The following is a 19,682-nucleotide window of genomic DNA, read 5'->3' on the forward strand; positions in this document are numbered from 1 at the left end:
CACACCCATACGGGCTCGGGGTTGGGGGGGCAAAGGTTTTTCAGGTGCCCACATCAGCCAGTGCAGGAGGTGGGTGGTAGGACAGGGTGGGAAGCCATGATTTTTGGAGGGAGGTTTAATAGACATCAGGATGTTACAGGCTCCTAAATGTCTTTATTTTTTATTTTGGAAATGGCTCTGCAAACCCCTTAGAGTCCCCAGCCCTGGCAGGAGGACTCGTCCCTTGTCAAGGGGCCATGGGGGTCACCCTGTGGGCTTATGCCAAGGGGCTGTGTCAGTGCCCAGCTGCGCTGCAGCGCCCAGCAGGGCCAGCAAGTCAAGGGCTTTCCCTCTCTCCCCCCCCCTCCAAAAAGCTCTCCCCTTCGTGGCAGGTGTCCACACTGTGTACCCATGGGGTGGAGGCCCTGACGAGGGGTGATGGGCTCAGTCAACCCAGGGCCTAACCTCAGCCTGGGCACAGCTCCCAGGGGTGGGGCCAGGCCCTGGGGGAAAGGGATTTAGTTAATTAAAAAGAAAAAAAAGAGAAAAGAACGGAACTATCTAGCCCACCAACACAGGTCTGGTTTTCATTTCGAAGGAACTTTTCATTACTTATTTGTCTTATTTGTCATCAGCCTAATTCCTCCAAGTCCAAAACACTTGTTGTGACGTGATGGGATTTCCTTCACAGCCAGAAGAAATACTCCTTTTCTCCAAAAAATGAGGCTACGCCGGGAAGGGGGTCGCTTTGGCAAGAGGCAGTGGGAGATGGACCTTGGCTGCCCCCCAAGTGAGTGCTTTCCCCACTGCGCTCGCCCTCCTGCCCCACGGCAGGTGGCTGGGGCGCTGCCGAGGGGCGCTCGCCGCATGATGCTGGTGTGAGGAGGGGATGTCCTGCCAAGCGCCATGGTCCGGTTGAGCTGGATCCCCCTGCGCTGAGCCCCGGAGGGGACCAGGACCCCGCAGGGATAGAGCTGCCTCCCATCCACCCCGTCCACCCCAGCCTTTCTCCTCCTTTCCCTTTTTTCTGCCTTCCCCTTGACTCTCCTCCATCTCCTTCCCTCCCTAATGTCCCAGCCCTTTCCCCTTCCCTCCCGGCGTGGCCAAGTGCCAAAGGGACTTTGCTCCCCAAGGCAGCGCTCGCTCCCGGCTCCTTCCCGCGAGCCCAGGAGCCGCCGAAGGGAGAGCAAAATGCTCCGGTCTTATCTGCGAGGGGAGGCAGGCTCGGTGGGCAGGGTTTGAGCGAAGGCTGCTGGCTTATAAGCAGCCGGCAGCGGAGGCAAAGCTGTCTCGCAAGGCACCGAACGGGTTTCCCCCCCCGCCCCACCATCTCCGTGCACCGCTCCTGCCACGATGCCCCCGGCGCTGGGGCTGCTGCTGGGGCTGAGCCTGGTGGGCGCCCTTCAGCCCGGCCTCGAGCCCCCCCAGTCTGAGCCCACCGAGGAAGGGGCCACCCTCTTCGCCAGCGCCTACAACAGCACGGCCGAGCAAGTCCTCTTCAAGAGCGTCTCGGCCAGCTGGGATTACTACACCAACCTGACGACCGAAAACGCTGCTCTGCAGGTGGGTGGTGGGACGGGGGTGATGGCACTGCGGGGGTGGCCCCAGCACCGGGGACTGGGGGGGCTAGGGCATGGTGGGGACACTTGGCATGACCCCCTTCCTCCCTGTGGGCTCCTGTCTTGGTGCCCCAGGATGGCAAATCAGGGCTGGGACTTGTAGCCTGGGAACCGCAGGGTTTTGCCCCAAATTGGCCCTCGGAGAGGCTCTGCCCCGGAGTGACAGCCCTGGTCCCGGACCAGAGTATGGGTTATTTTTAGAGGTGGTTCCCTCCTCCCAGCACCTTCCACTTTCCTTTCCCCCTTCCCGGACCAGGGTCAGGTGTCTACTGTCCCTGTCCCTGCCCAGTGCCACGATGTCCCCATGCCATGCCAGAGCCCCACTGCATCCTAGTGCTGGGGGCTTTTGGTTTGGGGCAGATACCGGGAGCCCCAAGTGTGCACAGGCAACAGGGTGGCATCAGGACCGAGGCAGCCACCCCTCATCCCAGTGTCCCCAGCCCACAGGGACACAGCTGGCTTCGGGGAAGCACTCCAGGCTACGGGGAACTTGGCACCAGCCCAGCTATGTGTGGGCAGAGCCCCGGCGGGGAGCGATGCTGTGTGCATCCCACAGGCGTGTGCGTGTTTGGCCGGGGTGTTGCACGTTTTTAGGCTGGATTTAGAGGGACAGGGATTTCGAGGAGCCCCGTAGGCGCTCTCATTTGGGTGAGCTGCAGCATGGTCCCTGCCCGGCATGGGCCGGGGAGTCGCGGTGGCTGGGCAGGCTGCAGAAGGTTCCCCAGCTCGTGCTGTCCCCAGGGAGCTGGTGGCTACCCCATCGCAGGGGGCACGGCCACGGCACTCGGGGATATACCTGCCACCCCATATAGCTAGTGGTGCATGGGGGTCAGTGCATCCCACACATGCCCAAGGTGCATTCAGGGACCTCAGCATCACCCCCGCACCCCAAGGGCTGCCATACAGCCCCGAACCCCTCCGGCTCCCACGGGGATGGGGGGGCACAGGGTGCCCTGTGGCAGGAAGAAAACACGTCTCCCTGCCCGGGGGGAAGATCGCTGCCAGGTCCGGGCGCTGCCAACTTGGCAGGACACCCGAGAGCACCCAAGTGCCCCTTCAGCCTTTTTTCAGCAAGCTGACGTGATGTCTGGGCAGGCGCCCAGTGTCTGCTGCAGATGTTGTGGTGGGGCACGGACCTTGGGGCAGAGCAGGAGTATCCCGGCCACACCGAGTCCAAGGTTAGGGCCAGGAAAGCACCTTGTATGGACTTTTCTCAAGAGGTATTTCCAGGTCAGCTTTCACCCTTTCCTGTGTTAGTAAGTGCCTGAGGATCACGACCAGGTGCTCCCGGCCATGTCAAGGCTTCCAAGGCAACCCAGCAAGAGCAGGGGGTGCAGCCCCTCAGATCATCTCATCAATGGGGCAGCAGGGAGGTGTGTGGTGGGACAGGGAGGCACTGAGCACTAAAGGGTTAACATGACCCAAAAGGCTGAATTTGGGAGATCCAGGAAAGCCTTAGGTCAGGAAAACCCCACATGTGTCTATAACACAAGAGAGGCTGAGGCCACCATGGTGTGGGGTCCTCCAGGACCTGTCATGAAAGGTGGCTCCAGGACAAACTGACACATAGGGCAGAAGGCTGAAGGCAGGGCAGCAGCCCCCGGCCACACAGAGAGGGACAGAGGGATGCTGGAATGACAGACAGGGAACTTGGCTGTGGGAGAGGAGGACGTACCATCTCCTGCAAGCTGGGGCTCTGGGCAGGAGGCTGAGGATGGTGTTTGGGGTTCAGGGACTGCTCATGGGTATGAGATTTCTCCAGGTGCCCGGGGCAGAGCAGCCCCAGCAGGGCCACATCCTGCACCACTGAATCTTCTCAGTGCAACCAGGAGCAGGGAGGGACCCGGGTGGGGGGCTTTGGTAGGGAGATTTTGGGGCTGCAGGCATCCAGGGGCCTCTGAACCCCCCAAAGGGGCACCCCACAGAGAGAGCTCCCAGCTGCGGGGGAGAAGGGCCAGGGCTGGTGGGCACGGCCGTGGCGAGGGGGTCCCGGGCGGTGCTGCTGGCCTCGGCTCGCTCCGCCGGAGCTGTCAGGAGAGTTTAGGGTACGATTCGCCTGACCAAACACAGGCGCCTGCTCGAGGAGAAGATGAAACACAGCTGGACTCTGCTTCCTACAGCTCCCCTGGCTCTGCAGCGGGGTCTGGGGAGGGGTAAAGATACCCCTTAATTTAGTGGGGTGATGCAAAAGCATCTTGGTCCAGGGCCGGGTGTCCGTGGGTCTGGCGCACCCCGGCATGTCAGGGGGTCAGGGCTGGTTGGTACCCAGAGTGATGCCGTGGGTGTTGGGATGTCTGAGGGGGGTGACGGATGCCTGGCAGTGGGCAGCCAGGGGCACCCAGCACTTTTGTCATCCCCACCACCGTGTCCCCAGGCTGCGCGGGTGCCTGCCCCGGCCAACCTCCAGCCCTGCCACACCATGACTCCCTTCCCTCCCCACTGCTAGCCGAGGGAATGTGAAGATTAAAATAAAACAAACCAGGCTTGTTGGAGCCGAGCTAAAAATGCCACGAATAACAGCTAATGAGCTCCATAAATCACGCTGGGACAGCACAGGGGCAGGGTACAGGCGCTCTGCACCACCTCGCTCCTTCCTGTGCATCACCCACACTGGGACCCTCGTGAAATATCAGCATTTCCCGAAAATACAGCTGACACCAGCCAGGCTGGGATGCGACCGCCTGCGATACACCCTGTCCCAAAATTATGGCCAGTGGCTGCAGCTCCAGCTGCCTAAATAACCCCCCGCAGCGCCGGCAGCTCCCTGCCGTCCCACGGCCCTGGGAAGGGAGGTCGGGGCTGGCAGGAGATGGGTGACAGTGAGAGACCCAGAACCGGGGGCTCGGTGGAAACGGGTGCCCTTCTGCAAGGTGAAACCCAGATGTGGCACTTACAGGGCAAGGGCTGCAGATAGCCAAAGGAGAAATGTATACATCTAGCAAGGAGCTATAGGAAGGAGAAAAGTGAAGGTGGCACCTTTGTAGTTTTCCTCTGGGCTTCTGCAAAGGTGAGAAACAGCAGGAATAGGAATAAAATGAAGCAAGACCTCAGAGCTCCCTCTGAACTGGGGACTGGCAGCTGCCAGAGCCAGCCTGGGAGCACCAGACACCCTGTGCATGTGGGGCAGACGCCCTCATCCCCCCATCCTGGCCACAACACCCCAGAGCCACCTCCAAAACATCCTCAAAGGCCACCTCGGCGAGTGCTTTCCCCGGAGCACCGCGGGTGAGTGGGGGCTGCAGACATTGCCGCATCAGCTGGAAGCTGATGTCTCTATCTATGAATGTCACGAACTGGGGACGGCTCTGCCTGCCACCTTGTGTCCCATCCCCTCTGGCTCCCACAAAGCCTCATAGCTCTGGACCTGGCCCCCAAACTGTCACCTAGGTGGTGGCATGTCCCAGGGCTGTTCTTGAGTCCCCACATCTCTCGCTGCGCAGGTTGAGGCATCTCTGGAGGAGCAAAACTTCACGGAGCTGTGGGGGAAGAAAGCCAAGGAGCTCTATGGCAACATCTGGAATAACTTCAGTGACCCACTGCTGAAGAAAATCATCGGTTCCATCCAGACCCTGGGACCCTCCAACCTGCCCCTGGAGAAGAGAGAGCAGGTAGGCGAGGTGCCAGCAAAGCCCTGGGCACTGCTGGGGTGCTGTGAAACCCCTTAAAGGGATTTTTCCCAAGCCCCCAGACTCTGGTGCTGGCCCACTGCCCCTCCATGGCATTTTGAAGAGTCCCCCTGGCTTCTGCATAGGGAAGAGAGTGATAGAGGGGGGAGATGGGGTGCTATCTCTGGGAGATGTGGGGTGCCTGCTGCCCCCATTATCCAGCCCTAATTTCATCTCGGAGCTATCCCGGTGGGAACCAGAGATTTCCTGCTTACACAGAATGGCCTTAGGCGTCACCTGGAGTCGAGCCAGCTGTGCCCATGGCCAGGGGCCAGCTGGCTCTACCCCCTTCACCCGGTGTTCTTTGGGGACACAGCCCACTAAAAAGGAGGGCTGCTGCAGCCACCCAGCTCCTGAGCCCAGAAGTGCTGTGCCTTGGTGACACAGGTCCGCACTAGGGACATCAGGACATATTGAGCCTTCCCCATCACGGTCCTGAGCTTTCAGGGTCATTTACCTCAATGTGACGTGATTTTGATTTCCGTGCATGAAAATATTGCCCAGGCTGAGGCTGGCAGCCACTTGCTTCACATGAGTGCAGGAACACTGGCACTCATGTCCCTGCACTCTGTCCCCTCCAGCCTGGCCCACAGCTCCCTGACAGCCCTCCCCACCAAAACCCTGGCAAAGCCGGAGATATAATCCTTTCCGGAGAAGAGTCTGCCCCAGTTCCTTCCAGGAAACCCATCCCTACCCTCTCCCAAATAACAGACAACGTCACGTCTCCTCCCTGCACATCAGCCATGGCTCGCCCACCCCCAGGCAGCTCCATCTCGCAGCCACCACCGTCCCTGTCACTGTCCCCTGTCACCGTCCCCTCTCTCCATCCCCTCCGCCCGGCCGGAGCAGAGGGATGGGAGCAGAGAGAGTGGACGGAGCGGAGGAATTTCCTTCCCTGGGAATGGGCTCCCCAGGCAGGTTCCAGGAAACCTCCTGTTGCTATTGTTTGCTGTTGCTGAAGTTCACAGAAATAAATCCCCCTCCTCCTCCTGCTTTTCCTATTAGTTGTTTTTTTTTTTTTTTTACCCACTTAGATAAACAGGCCGTGCTGCAGCCCCGCTGACAAAGAGTTTTATAAATAGCCCCGCTCCAGGACACTGCGAGCGCTCGCGCCGTGTTTGAAGGGGGCTCGGCGAGCGGCTGTGCAGGGGTTTTCTGTCCCAAAGAGCCTCCCTGCTCCCACCATGCGACGGGTGCAAAAACGACGGGAGATAACACGCTTATCTCACCAAAAGCACACTGTGTAAACACACCAATCCTCCTCCACATCCCTCTGGACACACACTCCAGAGCTGGGAATTCCACCGATCCCTCCTGAAGGGCCATTCCCATCCTCTTCCAGCCCCAACATCTTCTCCTTCCCTGCAGTACAACACCATCCTGAGCAACATGGACAAAATCTACTCTACAGCCAAGGTGTGCCTGCCCAACGGTACCTGCTGGGAGCTGGAGCCAGGTACGGTCCTTGTCCCCCTGCTCCTGCGGGGTGCTGAGCATCCCATGGCCATGAGTTTGTCCCAGTCCCCACATCCCCAGTGGGTTGGGGTTGGCAGGTCCCACCCATGTTCATCGAGGTTGTCCTGGGGCAAGGATGGGTGTTTGGGTCTGGCACGATGGTGGTGGCACCTCTGCAGAGCTGCTGTGGGATGCGACTGGGGTCCTGCCCCTCTCTCATGTCCTGCTTGTCCCCTCTGTCCCAGACATCTCAGACATCATGGCCACCTCCCGCAGCTACAAGAAGCTGCTCTACGCCTGGGAGGGGTGGCACAACGCCGCAGGCAACCCTCTGCGTGCCAAGTACGAGGAGTTCGTGAAGCTGAGCAACGAGGCCTATAAGATGGATGGTACGAGCAGGATGAGGGGACGCAGGGGGTGGTCAGGCATCAGGGGTGGGATTTGAGGCTAGGACAATGGGGTGCCCTGCTGCTCTCCACATCCCACGATCAGCTTGGCATCCAACTTCCATTTCCACTTTGGGGAAGGGGCAAAAATCCTACTGCTGTCCCCTGGTCCCAGGGCTGGGGGATGAGGGGAGCAGTCCCTAGGGGCCAGTGCCAGGGCTCATCATTGCCTCTCTGGCAGGATTTGAGGACACAGGGAGCTACTGGCGCTCCTGGTACGACTCACCCTCCTTCGAGGATGACCTGGAGCATCTCTACAACCAGCTGGAGCCACTCTACCTCAACCTGCATGCCTTTGTCCGGAGGAAGCTGTACGAACGCTATGGCCCCAAATACATCAACCTGAAGGGTCCCATCCCTGCTCACCTCCTGGGTAAGAGGAAAGACTCCCCTAGCCTGTGTCCAGAGGTGCTGGTGGGGCCAGAGGGGCACATACAGGGTCAATAGTGGGACAGGGAGGTCCCAGTTATCACTGTGTTTCTCTTCCTCCCAACCTACCACCAGCCCAGCTCCAGCTGTTTTCTCTTCTCAGGCAACATGTGGGCTCAGCAGTGGAACAACATCTATGACCTGATGATCCCCTACCCTGAGAAGCCCAATCTTGATGTCACAAGCACCATGGTGCAGCAGGTGATGGGCTGAGGGACTTGGTGGCATCAGGGGGACAAAAACGGGGGGAGTGTTGGCCAAGGCTTGCCCTTGACCCCATGGGAGTGGTTTCTCATAGCTGCATAGGGGACAGCAGAAAAGCCATGTCCAGGAGGTGAAAGGACAAAGAAATTACCCCAGTTCCTCACTGATAATGACCAAAGAGGCAGCAGGTGGCCAAAGAGGAGGGACAGTGCAGTGGGACTGGTGCTAGTCCCTGGGCTGGGGGCTGCGTCCACACCTCACACAGCTCCAAGCCCTCCTTAGGGCATCAGCCCTGCTCCCTCTCCTGTCCATGCTGGGCACCAGCACCATTGTTCAGTGGTCTTTAAGACTGCTCACCCCATTTATGGGGCCAGGTCTCCCCATCAGGGTGAGAGGGGCAGGACCCTGGTCTTGGAGGGACCCACCTCATCCCCACGGTATTGGGAGAGCATCAGAGGTGATGATGGCATGGTCAGCCCCTTCCTCAGCCGTAATCTAGTGCCTGTTGCCCACCAGGGCTGGAATGCCACCCACATGTTCCGGGTCTCAGAGGAGTTCTTCACCTCCCTGGGGCTGCTGGAGATGCCCCCTGAATTTTGGGACAAGTCCATGCTGGAGAAACCAACAGATGGCCGGGAGGTGGTGTGTCATGCCTCAGCCTGGGACTTCTACAACCGCAAGGATTTCAGGTATGTGGGGTCATGCAGGGGACAGGACTACAGGGTAAGACCCTCCTCCATTCCCCTTAGTGGTCACCATTTTGGGTACCCCCAGCCTGGCCATGTAGCCCAACCTGTCACCTTCTGGGGCAAGGTCTTGAGGTACTATGCTACCCTGCCTTAGAATCATAGAATGGTTAGAGTTGGAAGCGACCTTAAAGATCATCAAGTTCCAACCCCCCCTGCCCTGGGCAGGGACACCTCCCACCAGACCAGGTTGCTCCAAGCCCCATCCAATCTGGCCTTAAACAATTCCAGGGATGGGGCATCCACAACTTCTCTGGGCGACCTGTTCCAGTGCCTCACCACCTTCACAGTAAAGAATTTCTTCCTTCCCCTCCACTGGCTCTTTCCCCTTCTCAATGGGGTGCTACCACGCTCTCAGGGACCCTGGAGGGTCTCTCCCATTGAGGGGGTGCAGAGGCAGCCAGGGTCCCTCACCCAGCTCAGGCAGCGTTCTGTTTTCACCCATCAGGATCAAGCAGTGCACGACGGTGACCATGGAGCAGCTCTTCACTGTGCATCATGAGATGGGCCATGTCCAGTACTACCTGCAGTACAAGGACCAGCCCGTCTCCTTCCGCAGTGGAGCTAACCCTGGCTTCCATGAGGCCATCGGCGATGTCCTGTCCCTGTCTGTCTCCACTCCCAGCCACCTCAAGAAAATCGGTCTCCTCAGCAGTGCCACTGAGGACACAGGTATGGCAGCCATCCTGAGATGCTGGGTGGCCTGGAGGGCTCAGGCACTGCCTGCGGCAACAGGAAGGGTTTGGGACATGACAGGGTGGGCTGCAGTCTGGCAACACAATCCAGAGCAGGCAAGACCCAAGGGCTGATGCATGCCTTTCACCCATGCTTGGTTCCATGCATAACAATTTCTTGGCTCCATGTAGGAGCTATCTTGTCTCTATGGATCCATACCCAACCCCTTCTTGGCTCTATGGGTCCATGTAGGACCCTTCATGTCTTCATCCTCTTCACCCCTGAGGGCAGGAGGGATGCTCTCCAGAGCTTGTCTGTGCCCTTCCCTTCTCCATCAGAGCCCCAAACCTGGAAACAGCATATTTGTGCTTGGTCGGCTTTGACCTTTCCAGCATCCCCCTTTCCCTCGCCAAGAAGCATCCACCCCAGGAGCTCCCGGTCTAGCTCTGCGGAGGTGGCACTGAGCACTTACGTGCACAGTCACGAGGACAGTCAGTGGGTGACATTTCTGCCTGCCAGACACGCAGCGGAAGAGGACATGTCACCGCAGGGCACTGCCCAGCTTGGCAAGAGTCTCTCCCCCAGCCCGACGTCTCTCAGCCGACAAGTCAAAGCAGACGGCAGCAGAGGAAACCAAGCGTTCACAGATTCCTGCTGCAGGCGGCTGCTTTGCGGAGGAGGGACAGTCCCGGGATCCTCCTGCCTTGTCATTAAATACGTTTCATAACGGGGAAGCCATGCAGCAGCCAAGAGCCTTGGGCCGATGCTGCATAAACACCATGGAGCAGATGGTCCCTGCCTCAAGGCATCGCTGCCCGACTAGCCAGCCCTTGGCAGTCGTGCCACCATAGCGATGGCAGCCAATGGCCCCTCAGGGCGGTGCTGCCAACCCCTCTCTGACCCCACAGCCTCAGCTGGGTCTCCAGCAGGTCCTTCTCCAGCCTTCCTTCCCCAGACTTCCTCAAGGCAACGGGGAAAGCAGATGTCACTGTCCCCTGTACTCCCCATGATACAGTGGTGACTGTCCTAGAGTTGACTTGGGTTCTGGGTCTAAACCATGAAAGCCTTTGCAGTGGTGACAGTCCTGCAGATCAAACCGCTTTCACTCTGAGGGCCTGGGGTGAAAGTGTGAAGAGAGAACCATTAGACTTACACTCAGCAAAGACCCTCTCACTCTGAGAGTCAGGCTGAAGGCAAGTGGACACCACACTTGTCACTCCCATTGTCCCCACTTAATAAAAAGGCATATGTTGCCACAGTAGGATCTGTATCTAGAGAAACCTCCTGTGTCCTACACAGCCTTCTCTAGGGAGAAAAATTATATGTTGAAATGCTGTCCCCGTTTCTCATCCAGATCTGTTCACCCTCTTGCCCACAAAAAGTGTAGGGGCCATAGTGCTGTCCAGGCAGACTCCTTCCCAACCTGGTTCAGGCTCTGTTTCATGCAGAGAGCAACATCAACTACCTGCTGAAGATGGCCTTGGAGAAGATCGCCTTCCTACCCTTTGGCTACCTCATCGACCAGTGGCGCTGGAACGTGTTCAGTGGCCGAACACCTCCGAGCCGTTACAACTATGACTGGTGGTATCTGAGGTAGAGGACACTCACCTGGGGGTGGATGCGGGTGTGGAAGCTGGGGGTGTGCTAGGAAATAAGGCAGGAAAGAAAGAAGGAAAAAAGGAAAAAGTAGCCACAGAGATGGCTGGAGAACAACGGACACATGAAGGGAAGGAAGGAAGGAAGGAAGGAAGGAAGGAAGGAAGGAAGGAAGGAAGGAAGGAAGGAAGGAAGGAAGGAAGGAAGGAAGGAAGGAAGGAAGGAAGGAAGGAAATACATGGAAGCATGCTTTAATCGTACAGATTTGCTCAGCACTGTGCCTTCCCTTCCCATTCCCTGTCTCGATTCTTCTCACCCCTTATTTCCATGCTCATGTGCTTGTTCTCTGTTGTCTACAGAACCAAATACCAGGGTATCTGTGCTCCGGTTTCAAGGAACGAAAGCAACTTTGACCCTGGAGCAAAGTACCACATCCCTGGGAACACCCCCTACATCAGGTAGAGGAGGTGCTGGCAAGGGGACGGAGGCTTGGGAAGCTGGGGGAGCGGGGTTCAGCTTTGTGGGCAGGGACTGGGGTGCACTGCTCCTGCTCAAGACACAGAGACCATCCAGTGCTTGGGACCACAAATGGTGGGGAGCTGATGTGTGGCCGGGTGCCTTCCCCCACTCCCTGGGACTTCTCTGCTTCCCTTTGTCCCCAGTGCTCAACTTCACGGGCTTCCTTGGCAGGTACTTTGTGAGCTTCATCCTCCAGTTCCAGTTTCACAAGGCGCTGTGCCAGGCAGCCAACCACAACGGTCCCCTGCACACCTGTGACATCTACATGTCCAAAGAAGCTGGAGCCAAACTCAGGTGGGGACAGAGGAGGGTCGGGACAATCGCCATGGGCAGATGTGTGCGTGGAAGCTGATGGTGTGTAAAGGAAGGAAAGAAGACAGGAAGGAAGGAAAAGTGGCTGTGGAGATGGCTGGAGAAATAGCTTTGCAGATGCATGGATGGATGGATGGAAATACATGGAAGCACTGGGGTGGGGTGAGTGGTCCTCACCAGTGGTCCTCACATAGCTATTGTCCATGTCACGAGCTCCCACCCAGACAAGAGGTCACTAAAGCACATTTGGTTCCTATTGACTCCCTGGGTGTTAACAAGTGCATGAGTATGTGATGGGGAGTCCTCAGTCACCATATGCAGGACAGATGGGGGCTTCAGAAGCAGTTCCCAGGTTCGTGTCCCACTCAGGAATAGCATCTTCAACGCTTGCGATGCTGAGATACCGTCTCCCATCCATTCCCTGGCCTCATGCTGCTCTTGCTGTCCTGCTTCTCTGCAGGGAAGTGTTGAAAGCTGGGTCTTCCAAGTCGTGGCAGGAAGTCCTGTTCAACCTCACTGGCACGGATAAGATGGATGCTGGGGCCCTCCTGGAATACTTTAGTCCTGTCACCAAGTGGCTTCAGGAGCAGAACAACAAAACCAATGAGGTGCTGGGCTGGCCTGAGTTTGACTGGCACCCCCCTATCCCTGAAGGCTACCCTGAAGGCATTGGTAAGGCTGCAGCTCCATCCTGGCTCTAGGGAGGGGCAGGAAGAGGTCTCCTGAGGGACATCACTAACCCTCCGGCAGGACAGTGCTGAGGGAGGTCTCTGCTGTGGGTGGGGGAGGTACTCATGGAGAAAAGAGAAATAACGAGCTCCGTGTGGAGTCCGACAGGGTGTTGCTTCCCAGGAAGCAGGTGCCATTAGCCAACGCCATGATGTGCCGTTGTCTGAAGCTGTGGCCATGCTGCTGTAGTAATTCTATCAGCCATGGCGTGACAGGTCATCTGTTTCCAGCTGCATCCTTTCTGCCCAAGTGGGAGGGTCTAGGGTATGCAGTGTGTCCTGTTATCCCATCCCCTGTCCAATGGGACATCCCCCAACAGTACCTCTCTGCCCTCATTTCTTGGCTCAACCTGCTCCCAATTTGTGGCATTCTTCAGTGGAACTGCAGTTCCAGGAAAAGCTCAGCCATGGTTTTGCCATGGGATAGTGCTCTTGAAAAGAGAAGGACTCTCCTGACTTCCCTTCTCTCCCTCCATTTATCTCCACCTCTAGACAAAATAGCAGATGAAGTACAAGCTAAAGAGTTCTTGTCCGAGTACAACAGCACAGCCGAGGCAGTGTGGAACGCCTACACTGAGGCATCCTGGGCCTACAACACCAACATCACTGACCACAACAAGAACATCATGGTATGGGAACACCCCTGAGGCTGTATGGGGAGAGGCAACAGCCAAAGCAGTCAGCTGGCACCCAGGGTACATGAAATGAGCTCTGAAAGCCAGAGCAGCCTCTGTCCCTAGCCAAGGGGTAATGTTCTCACCCAGGAGGTGCCTTTTCCATGAAAAACCTTGTCATGCCACAAGGTACCCACAGGGGCAGCCATGAGGAGGTTGTCAGTCATAGCGTGCCACGTGATGTTTCTGGTGATGGCCCATGTCTCAGAGATCTCCATCAAGTAACTCCTCTTCTGTCCCTTCCTGCTCTTGCAGCTGGAGAAGAATTTGGCCATGTCCAAGCACACCCTTGAGTATGGCGTGAGGGCCAGGCAGTTTGACACCTCCGACTTCCAGGACCAAAGTGTCACACGCATCCTCAAGAAGCTGAGTGTCATTGAGAGGGCAGCCCTGCCTGAGAATGAGCTGAAGGAGGTGAGCTGCAAGGGGACAGAGCAGGACAGGGTGACTCTTGCCACTACCTTGTGTGGAGACACCAGCTTCTCCCAACTTCTAGGAAATGCCACTGGGCAGCCACCCCTTGCCCTTGAACAAGGTGATAGTTTGGTACCTTCCACACAAAGCTGTGATCCTTGTCTCCAGGATTTCCCACCCAAAGGTTTCCCACCCAATGGCACATTTCTTGCTGGCCCTAGTCCCTGCTGTTTTGATTCCATTTCGCCTCAATTTGGGGTCACACTGGGCCTTGGAAAGGACCAGAGGAAAACACTCGAGGACATCTCAATGGGCTGTGACATTCTCCAAGAGCAGATGCAAGACAACCAACTCACATGATCTGATTTTCTTTGCAGTACAACACCCTCCTCTCAGATATGGAGACCACGTACAGCGTAGCCAAGGTCTGCAGAGAGAACAAAGTCTGCCTCCCCCTGGATCCTGGTAAGATCTGGCAGGGTGTTCAGTGAGTCATCTGCAAGAGGCCCAGAAAGGAGGGAATTTTTAATAGGGACATGGGTCATGAAGGGACCTTCTCACCTTCTCTGTGATGGCCCCTGAGCAGCACATTGGGTCTAGCACTATTGCATCAGACCAGCCCATCCAACATCATCACTTCAGCTTCATTGCTCTCTCTCCAGACCTCACAGACATCATGGCTACCTCACGGGACTATGATGAGCTCCTCTTTGCCTGGAAAGGCTGGCGGGATGCTTCTGGGAAGAAGATCAAGAACAACTACAAGCGATATGTGGAATTGAGCAACAAGGCAGCCGTGCTCAATGGTCAGTGTCCCACTCCCTTAGAGACCCACCACGGTCTTAGTACCTTATAAGCAGAGAACTGGACTGATTGTCCAACTCAGGACCAAAATCTTGAGGGTGTGGAGGTCACGCCAACTACTGCAAGATCTACTGTCTCATAGATATGGAGGGACCTGGGATGTCTGAGCAGCAAGACAGACTCTTACCCAAGAACAACAGTATCTAACAGCTTCTACTCTTTCTTTTCAACAGGCTACACAGACAATGGGGCCTACTGGAGATCCCTATATGAGACGCCCTCTTTTGAGGAAGACCTGGAGAGGTTGTACCTACAGCTGCAGCCCCTGTACCTCAACCTGCATGCATACGTGCGCCGAGCCCTATACAAAAAGTATGGTGCAGAGCACATAAACCTGAAGGGTCCCATCCCTGCTCACTTGTTAGGTAAGGGCTTTGCTAGGCCCTCAAGCAGAACTGTGTCTCCCACCAGGCATAGTTTGCTCCAAGTCATGCCAAGAGTTGAGACTGGTCTCTGTTCAGCTCTGGCCAAAGGGCCAAGGCCCCAGGAGGTGGGTCTGCAGAGGCCAGTCTGCCCCAGGGAAAGGCAACAAACTCAGCATGACTTGACCTCTCGTGCGTGGATGGGGTCTTGCTGCATGACCCTTGTGCAGGCAGGGCAGGGACCAGGCAGGGTGATCCACTCTGTGCAGAAGTCAGGAGTAACTGGTTGCATTTCCTCTTCTCTCCTTGTCTCCTCCTGCCATGCATTGTCCTCCTGTGCTTCCCAGGTAACATGTGGGCCCAGTCATGGTCCAACATTTTTGACCTGGTGATACCTTTCCCGGATGCCACCAAGGTGGACGCCACCCCAGCCATGAAACAACAGGTCAGTGCTTTTCCAGGCTGCTCTGGGGAAGCTCCTTGGGACCCAGCACCCTTTGGCTGTTGCCACCACCCATGTTGTCAAATGTTCTGGTGCTACCAAAAAACTCCATGGCTCATCTGTATTCTCTTCCCACCTGGATATGCCAAGGGCTGGATCCAGCTCTATCTGTCTCCAAAAGATCTCCCCTGCCCAGAGAAACAAGGCTGTTCATGGCCTCCCATCCTTCCCATCCCCCAGCACCCCTAGTATCCCCCATTGCCCTTCACCAGATCCTCTGTCTGCTCGCTCCCCAGGGCTGGACACCCAAGAAGATGTTTGAAGAGTCAGACCGTTTCTTTACCTCTCTGGGCCTCATCCCCATGCCACAGGAGTTCTGGGACAAGTCCATGATCGAGAAACCAACAGATGGGCGAGAGGTGGTGTGTCATGCCTCAGCCTGGGACTTCTACAACCGCAAGGACTTCAGGTGCCCGTGGGGAGCAAGTGGTGGCCTCAGCTGATGTGGTGCTGGGGCAGATAGCAATGTCTTGGTAGAATAAGAGGACATGGCCTGATACCACCGTAGTGTCTGCTGTCTTATGGCTGTGGCAGCCCCACTCTGGCATTGCCACTGGTAGCCAGGATGTGGGCATTGCTGGCAGAAGCCTACATGGTGGATGGAGGGCAACCAATGCCTTCCCTGCTCTGCCACAGAGAAGGGAAAAGCTGATGAATGAGCAGGGAGAGCAGGAGATGCAGGAGAAAAGAGGCACAAATGCAATGAAGTAGAACCAGCCTGGCCTGGCATCAGATGTGGGGTGGGGGCACATGGAAAGGGGGACCAAAGGGAAAAATAGCTCAAGGAGGTGTGATCATTCCTGGAGATTTTCACCCCAGCACTGCCCTCCCTTCTCCCCCCATCCCACATCTCCTTGTCCAGGATCAAGCAGTGCACTGTGGTGAACATGGATGACCTAATCACAGTGCACCATGAGATGGGCCACGTCCAGTACTTCCTGCAGTACAAGGACCAGCCCATCTCATTCCGCGATGGGGCCAACCCTGGCTTCCACGAGGCTGTTGGGGATGTCATGGCCTTGTCTGTCTCCACCCCCAAACACCTGCACAGCATCAAGCTGTTGGACCAAGTCACGGAAAACACAGGTAAGCACCACACAGAAAGCAGGGGGGGGGCTGCTGGGGACAGATGGAAATGCAGAGGTTCAGGATGGGTTGGGCAGGGTGCAAGGGGCCAAGGACACACACAGTGGTTTTGCGTGCATGGAGGGGACAGGATCTGGTGGGGACATCCTGCTTAGGTGGAGAGCACCCCCTACAGGGTGGAGGGGTGAGTGTAGTACTGCCTCGCTCACATCTTCCCACCCTGGGCAGAAAGTGACATTAACTACCTGATGAGCATCGCCCTGGACAAAATTGCCTTCCTGCCCTTTGGGTACCTCATGGACCAGTGGCGCTGGAAGGTGTTTGATGGACGGATCAAGGAGGACGAGTACAACCAGCAGTGGTGGAATCTCAGGTGTGCTTGAATTCAGACCCCTCTTTGGTGCAAGGGCCTTGGCCATTATCCCACTAAGTGTTTTCTCTCATGGTCCAGATGGCTGCAATGGGACACATAACTCCTCACCCTGTCCTCACAGCCCACTGTGTCCCCTCCCAGCTTACCCCACCTTCTCCTCCCCATGCTGGGCTAACTCTCCTTCTCTGACCCAGGATGAAGTACCAGGGCTTGTGCCCACCAGCACCAAGGTCTGAAGATGACTTTGACCCCGGGGCAAAGTTTCACATCCCTGCCAACGTCCCCTACATCAGGTGAGTAAGCAGGGCCGGGGCAGGAGGGACAGCACTTGGACACAGAAGCAGGGTCTCCAGTTCAGATGCCAGCAATGACATCTTGCTTCATGGCTGGTGGGATGCTCGGTGGATTCTGTCCTGAGGGTACTAGAAAGCTCTGAGGACCCTGACAGAGCTTCAGAGGAGAAGGCTGGATTTGGAAGAATTCCTCCCTATCTGAGGAGGATGGGCTCATCCACCCAGGCAGCCACAAAACACTTGCTAAAGGAGAAATGGCATCAGCAGATTGGACTGAGTTGATGCAGGTGGAGCTCCAAAGCCAGTGATGCTTCTCCAGACTGGGAGGGTGCAACCAGGGGATGAGGGGGACCACATCCTCTCTTTCACAGCCACTAGTAGGGTCCATTCCCGTGTCCTCACCCCTCTCCACCACCTCCAGGTACTTTGTCAGCTTTGTGATCCAGTTCCAGTTCCACCAGGCACTCTGCAGGGCAGCTGGGCACACAGGTCCCCTGCACACGTGTGACATCTACCAGTCCAAGGAGGCTGGGAAGATCTTGGGGTAAGTGTGTGGGAAGGGCAGAAGCAAGATACTTTTGTCCCCAGCAAAGCAGCCCCAGCATGGGATGCTCTGATCCTTGGCCCTGGGGTGTGGACAGGGGGGACACCGGGTGGGGACACCTTGGGCTGGGTACTGGGGCTGTGATTGCAAAAGCAGCCACTAGATGGTAGCTGGGACCCTGGCAGGTGGAAGGCTGCCTCCCTCGTCCTCCTCCTCCACAGCCTCCTGTTCCTTAGGGAAAACAACCCCCTTGCTCCACGAAAAGCACTTGCAAAATTAACCCTTTCACCCAGGAACGGCTCTCCATCAAGATGGATTCACTGGAGGGCTTTAATCCATTTAAATCCCCCCCACTTTCCCCCAACCAACCCTCCTTCCCTGTGCTCTGGGCTGGCACAGGCTGTACTCAGGGTTGTTAATACCAAGATCCCCAAGCCCTAGGGAAAGGGGAAGGGCTGGTGGCCAAGAGGGTGATGGGGAACCCACTGGAGCTGATTTCTCCTGCCACAGGGAGGCCCTGAAGCTGGGTTTCAGCAAGCCGTGGCCCGAAGCCATGGAGCTCATCACAGGGCAGCCCAACATGTCAGCTGATGCCCTGCTGAGCTACTTTGAGCCGCTCATGACATGGCTGGTGAAGGAGAACGAGAAGAACAAGGAGGTCCTGGGGTGGCCTGAGTACAGCTGGACTCCTTACACAGGTACGCAGGGCTCAGCCAAGCATGGCAGGTCCACGATGGGGCAGAGCTCAGCCCTCTCCAGGGCCAGGATGGGGCACATGGGAGAGGTGGAGTTATTTTGGTGCCCCTTGGCCACCCCAAAAACCACAGGGTGTTTGGATGTTTCTCCTTGATTTTCCATGGAGCCGAGTCTAAAAGGGACACGGCATCCAAGATACCAGCAAAGGGAGAGCTGGTGACCCAACACACCCCAGCCCGGAGCCACCAGCACCAACCATGTCTCTTGTTTCTCCATTTTCCAGCCGCTCCAGCCCAACCCAGCTCCAATCAAGCCAATTTCCTGGGCATGTCCCTGAACAGCAATCAAGCCACAGCAGGCGGATGGGTCCTGCTCGCCCTGGCACTCGTCTTCCTGATCACCACCATCTTCTTGGGAGTCAAGTTCTTCTCAGCCAGGAGAAAGGCCTTCAAATCCAGCTCAGAAATGGAACTGAAATAAGGGGGAGCATGGACAGGGTGCAAGCATGGGCATTTGGGCAGGCTGGCAGCAATGCCATGGGCACATTTGCCAACGAAGCCATGGGTTTCCACAGCCCAGGACTCCTCTCTCCAATCAGGTCAGACTTCTTTTTTTCCACTATGCAAGAGCCAAAGCAGAAAAGAGCTATTTATTTGTCAATGTCTGCATCAGGGGAAGAGAAATTCAGGCACCGGCAGGCACGGAGCCACCACGGGCTGCCCTGGCACCCGGGCTGGGAGCCAGTCCAGCCTGGGCACTCACCAGCCATCTCTGACCTGCGGGCAAAGCCATAGGGACTTCAAGTGACAGAGGACAGTTTGGGGAGGGACAGAGTACGTTCCCACCCTCGGTTTGCCCACTGCCGGGCTGCTCGTTTGCATGGATGAAAAATAAACCCATGTCTTGTCACCCCCCAGAGCAGCAGCTCGGCTCCTTCTTGTGGGTGGACTCAGATCTCAGTGGGGCACGGTTCTCGAGCAGGAGAGCTGCCATCCCAAGCCAGTGCAACTACAAACCCCTGGGGACCATCCTGGTTTTAGGGAAACACACCTGCAGCACCCAACCTCCCCTATCCCCATCATGAAAGCTCAGCATCCCCTTGCAGCATCCTCATCCTCCCCCGAACCATGGCTTCCACCACAGCTGACAGCTCGTGGGTTCACCATGGAGTACGTGCCTAAGGAAGGGGCTGAATCATGGCCAGAAATCCCCAAAGTCCAGGCCTGAACCATTCAAAGGGTTGGGGGGTCACCAAGCCCAAGCTGGGACAGGGCTGGAGCTCACAGCTGCTGTGGTTCCAGCGCTGGAATGACACGTGTTTACGTAAGAGCCAGGGGGGGCTCCGAGGTCAGTGATCGCCTCCCGCCCCTCAGTTCCCAATCATCTTGGGATCAGCCATGCTTGAGGCTTTTTCCCCCCCCTCCTGTCTTTCTTCTGCTTCTGTAAATAAAACTTCGTATTTGTTCTGCAGTGATTAGGTGCAAAACTAATCCCAGGCTGG

At 56.9% G+C, this 19,682-nt stretch overlaps 1 protein-coding gene across 3 annotated transcripts; it reads left to right on the plus strand.

Annotated features, from left to right (window-relative positions):
• The first annotated feature begins 953 nt into the window (after nucleotides 1–953).
• On the plus strand, nucleotides 954–19,096 carry ACE (angiotensin I converting enzyme). Of its 3 annotated transcripts, none has more exons than XM_074162944.1 (25): nucleotides 954–1,542; nucleotides 5,039–5,206; nucleotides 6,632–6,719; nucleotides 6,964–7,107; nucleotides 7,346–7,537; nucleotides 7,697–7,794; nucleotides 8,314–8,486; nucleotides 8,992–9,215; nucleotides 10,667–10,811; nucleotides 11,174–11,272; nucleotides 11,505–11,627; nucleotides 12,106–12,317; nucleotides 12,866–13,002; nucleotides 13,303–13,461; nucleotides 13,839–13,926; nucleotides 14,124–14,267; nucleotides 14,499–14,690; nucleotides 15,035–15,132; nucleotides 15,426–15,598; nucleotides 16,052–16,275; nucleotides 16,504–16,648; nucleotides 16,843–16,941; nucleotides 17,363–17,485; nucleotides 17,996–18,183; nucleotides 18,465–19,096. In XM_074162944.1, the coding sequence occupies exons 1-25, from the start codon at nucleotides 1,333–1,335 to the stop codon at nucleotides 18,659–18,661; spliced, it is 3,843 nt and encodes a 1,280-aa protein (XP_074019045.1). In that variant the 5' UTR covers nucleotides 954–1,332; the 3' UTR covers nucleotides 18,662–19,096. The 3 variants fall into 3 exon arrangements, with proteins under 3 accessions (XP_074019045.1, XP_074019043.1, XP_074019044.1); XM_074162942.1 differs by having other exon boundaries at nucleotides 1,333–1,542; nucleotides 17,996–18,211; nucleotides 18,484–18,661; XM_074162943.1 differs by having other exon boundaries at nucleotides 1,333–1,542; nucleotides 18,474–18,661.
• Nucleotides 19,097–19,682: the final 586 nt, after the last annotated feature.

The sequence above is a fragment of the Numenius arquata genome, chromosome 23 (genome assembly GCF_964106895.1).
Source record: "Numenius arquata chromosome 23, bNumArq3.hap1.1, whole genome shotgun sequence".
Taxonomy (NCBI): Eukaryota; Metazoa; Chordata; class Aves; order Charadriiformes; family Scolopacidae; genus Numenius; species Numenius arquata.